Source organism: Homalodisca vitripennis, unplaced genomic scaffold, assembly GCF_021130785.1.
Source record: "Homalodisca vitripennis isolate AUS2020 unplaced genomic scaffold, UT_GWSS_2.1 ScUCBcl_4170;HRSCAF=10191, whole genome shotgun sequence".
Lineage (NCBI taxonomy): Eukaryota > Metazoa > Arthropoda > Insecta > Hemiptera > Cicadellidae > Homalodisca > Homalodisca vitripennis.
The window spans coordinates 17,569-21,510 of NW_025780304.1; the positions used below are offsets into that span (position 1 = coordinate 17,569).

General features: G+C 35.4%; 1 protein-coding gene across 1 annotated transcript; it reads right to left on the minus strand.

The window, feature by feature from the left end:
* Positions 1 to 2,485: 2,485 nt before the first annotated feature.
* LOC124372844 (protein GVQW3-like) lies at positions 2,486 to 2,881 on the minus strand (the record flags this gene model as incomplete). The annotated part of the gene is made up of 1 exon (XM_046831247.1): positions 2,486 to 2,881. A coding segment is annotated over exon 1 (396 nt), but the record flags the coding sequence as incomplete, so codon positions are not given.
* Positions 2,882 to 3,942: the final 1,061 nt, after the last annotated feature.

The window sequence follows — 3,942 nt, forward strand, 5'->3', positions numbered from 1 at the left end:
TATTTTGTTTAAATTATAGGTAATAGCTTATCTGAATATAACATAGGCTAACTAACAAAATAATATTCCGTATATTACAGTATACATAGAACATTAGGGGTTAAATAAATTCATTTTTGCTACATTTCAGATATTAAATTATATTACTGATAGTAATAATATCTTGCGTTTCGTATAGGCTAGTTATAAACTTCGTGTCCTATTTCAGTGGCGCAAGATTAGATATAGCTATTAACCTGTCCCTAGTTTAGATATCTACTATGCTAAATTTTTATTCCTGTTTAACCCTTTCAAGAAGTGGACAATTTTGTGAGATTGACTGGTATTGGGAACGGTATTTTCTAGTTGTGAAACGAGCCATATAGGTAAAGAATGTATTTTTATCGAATTAAAATGTGCTTTAATGGTATTTAAATTAACGCTATACAGTGATTTTATCGAGCGTTCATGTTAGAGAAATATTGCAGTAAACGGGTAAAAAGATAATACGAATCGCTGTAATTTTTATTATTGATATAAAAGTAATATTTATATAAATTGTATGTTTGATAAGATAAAATTAAGGCTATTATAATATAAATAGGTTCCAAATAACAATCTCCACACTAAAGCAACGCGAGATAACGAACGTGAAAGGTGAATAAACGGCCTTTCAAATTCGCAGTAACGAAATAACATCCACCCACAGCAGACTGCCAAGATGTTGCAATTATAATTAATTACAAATTCTCGTGCGTGGTTATGTAATTGCTTGTGTCAAGCAATTTAACTTGAAATGTTATTCAGAGGATTAATTCTGCTTTCATCTCTTTTGTACGTGATGTGTTTTTTAATCCTAATGGCGTTTCTACTGTGTGTATTAACCAGTGTAACTTCCGTTAATGGCAAATTCCATTGTTCTTGTAGAGCCTATTCCAGTTGAAAGCGAAGCGATGATAAAAAAGCAGGTCTTCCTCTTATACTGGACGAGTCTCGTCGCTTCTAGCGTGATCGCTTTATCTTTTTCTTTATTCTGCATGTTCCAGTCTAAACTATTTGCTTTCTGACCTTCTTTTTGTGTAGGTGGAATACGTTATGTTTTAGAATATTATAAATTGTATTTTTAAATAAATGATAATATTTTATAAAATCAAGCTATTAATGTGTATCGTTCATAATATAATATTTTATAATTCTATCGTAGTGTGCGTACCTATAGAATATGAAATTGAAAATTTCTTTTATGAGACTAAATTAATTTATAATAGCTGTGTTAATTGTGTTATTTAGGACTTCTTCATAAATGGCCACTGTTTAGTAGTGGTGTAAAAAATAAAAATTTCCGGGTGTCCTAAAATCCATTCTGCGGAGGAGAAGTGTATAATGTATGAAATAAAAGAGAAATTGCTGTCTAAAGAGAAATGATTTTAGAAAGAGAAATTTCTTTTTGCAACAAGACGGATATTTACTACGTTACAGTGTATGCAGTTTCTAGCAACATATTTTACTAGCAGATACTATTTTAGTTTAAAATATTAGTCCACAAGATAATGTGATCTGGCTTTTCAATGTCTGGATAAATTGAAAAATAATATTTCCGCTCAAAGGCTCTCTTGGGTTATTTATGAGCATTTAAAGAAATAGACTCTAATCAGTTAGCAATATAGGTACATTTTCTCAAGTTCGAAAAAATATTTTTATGTGCATTGAATATTTGTAGGTATACTACTGTTGCTCAATGTGAACTCGTCACTGTTTAAATGAAATGAATTTATGACTTGATTGCACAAGTATTTTAATTCGATTATTTATTCTACTTAATAAACTAGCTATTGGGATACACAGGGTAGTTTTATGCATGAATTTAATTTGTGGACTATAATCATTATATAAAAGATTCTGACACATATTCTTAAATAGCCTTATGCAAAACATGTCACAATAATAAAAATTGGGATACGAATCAGAAATCTTATGATCCGTTTATATAATTACAGGTTTTAAAAATGTAAATATACTTCGTTACATGTTTATGAAGTTCTTATTCATTTCTAAATTCGTTAGAATACATCTTAATTGTATAAACTTCAAATTATAGCTTATAAAGCAATACACAATTTGAAGCGTTATTTTATAAAGTTTATGATTATAAATGTTGCTATGATAAAAGCGTATATGCAGTTAATACAGATTCTGTATCACCAATTAATAAAGATCTGGAAATTTTAAAATACAGGTCTTTCAATTTTGTACGTTTCACGTTGCACCTGTCCGTGTATGACGTCATCGAATTATCATTTCAGACTTCCGCATGTTCCAAAAAAATAACCACCTAGTGAAACATGGTCATTAATTTTATATTGAAATACTTGAATGGAATTTAAACGAGAATACGGATATAATATAAGATGTTTACAAAACTCTGTTGTATAAAAAGTAGATAATATGTGAGATATAAATATGTGATGTCGCAATCAACTCCAATTCGGGTTAAATAGGAGGTCACGAGGAACGCTGTGTGCGCCTGAGAGTTGTCGTGGTGGAGACGCCAGCGGTGAGCAAGGTCCTGTCGCTTCCGTTTGACGGCTTTAAGGACCGTAAATTTATTCATGGAGACCTCATCGGCGATCATTTTGAGACTTAAACGACGGTCGGAGTCCAGGAGTTCTTTCAATTTGTCCACCGATTCATCCACACGACTCGTTGAAGGGCGTCCAGATCGTTCCACGTCTTCAACGGATTCCCTGCCATTTTTAAATTCATTAAACCACCGGAACACTTGAGCTCTTGATAGGGCGTGCTCTTTGTAGGCCTCCGTAATCATAGCAAAAGTTTCCGAAGCAGTTTTGCCCAAGCGAAAGCAAAATTTGATTGCATACCGCTCTTCTATCGAGCGATCCATCTTCAGCGTTTTCACAAGTGTCACGGGCACACAAACAACGTAATACGCTAAGCTCGACCCTCACTGCGCCAGAGCTACGACGCGACTGCAAACCGGTTCTACTGTTAGCTCAGATCCCCACCACGTGTGGAATTTTTGTTCTGAGATCTTTGTCCAAATACTGCCCTAGTCAGGTACTGATTACGGCGTATTATGGACTGATTTACCCCCATCTGTCTTACGGCGTGGTCCTTTGGGGAGCTTGCGCAAACACACAGTTTCAAAGAGTATTCAGACTTCAAAAAAAAAGCAATTCGAATAATCGCCATAATCAAATTTAGAGAGTCGTGCAGGGAAGCTTTCAAGAAATTGCAGCTGTTGACTCTGCCGTGCCTCTACATTTTGGAAACAACTTTTTTTGTATGAGTAAATGTGCCTTAACCAGAGGCCGAGACATACACATGTATGAGACACGTGGGAGTGCTAACTACCGAACTGGGAGACACAGAACGGTGGTTTATGAACGCCTGCCCTCGCAGGCGGGTGTTCATTTCCTCAACAGACTGCCCAATTCAATTAAAGATGCCCCAACGCCTAAGGCGTTAAAGACTCGCCTTTAACGCCTATTGGTGTCACAAGTATTCTATAATGCAGGTGAGTTTTTGGCATTCGATTGGGAGACCACCCAATTAGAAGACTGATTCCGTTGTACTAAGTGGGTAGCATTGGCGATGGATGAAAGAGGCGTGACTGTCAAATTGTATGTGTAAGTGTGTATTGTTGTATGAGTGTTAGAAATTTAAAAAAAAACCCCATGACGTTTGCCATACAATGTAAATATTGTCTTCGCAATAAAAAAGATTTGATTTGATTTGATTTGACGTGACCTGCAGGTGGAGACCGCACTGCGAGCGACTGGGGCGCCGCGCGGCGGCCAGTCTCATTACTTATCTACCACACCCTGTATATACTTAAACCCAAATTACTAAAAGGCAGCAAGAACTCATTCTGGATGTACGCAGTTCTGTTTGCCACTTTGGTTAGTTAAGTGTTTGTCAAGTTTGAGGGATATAGTGTTATAT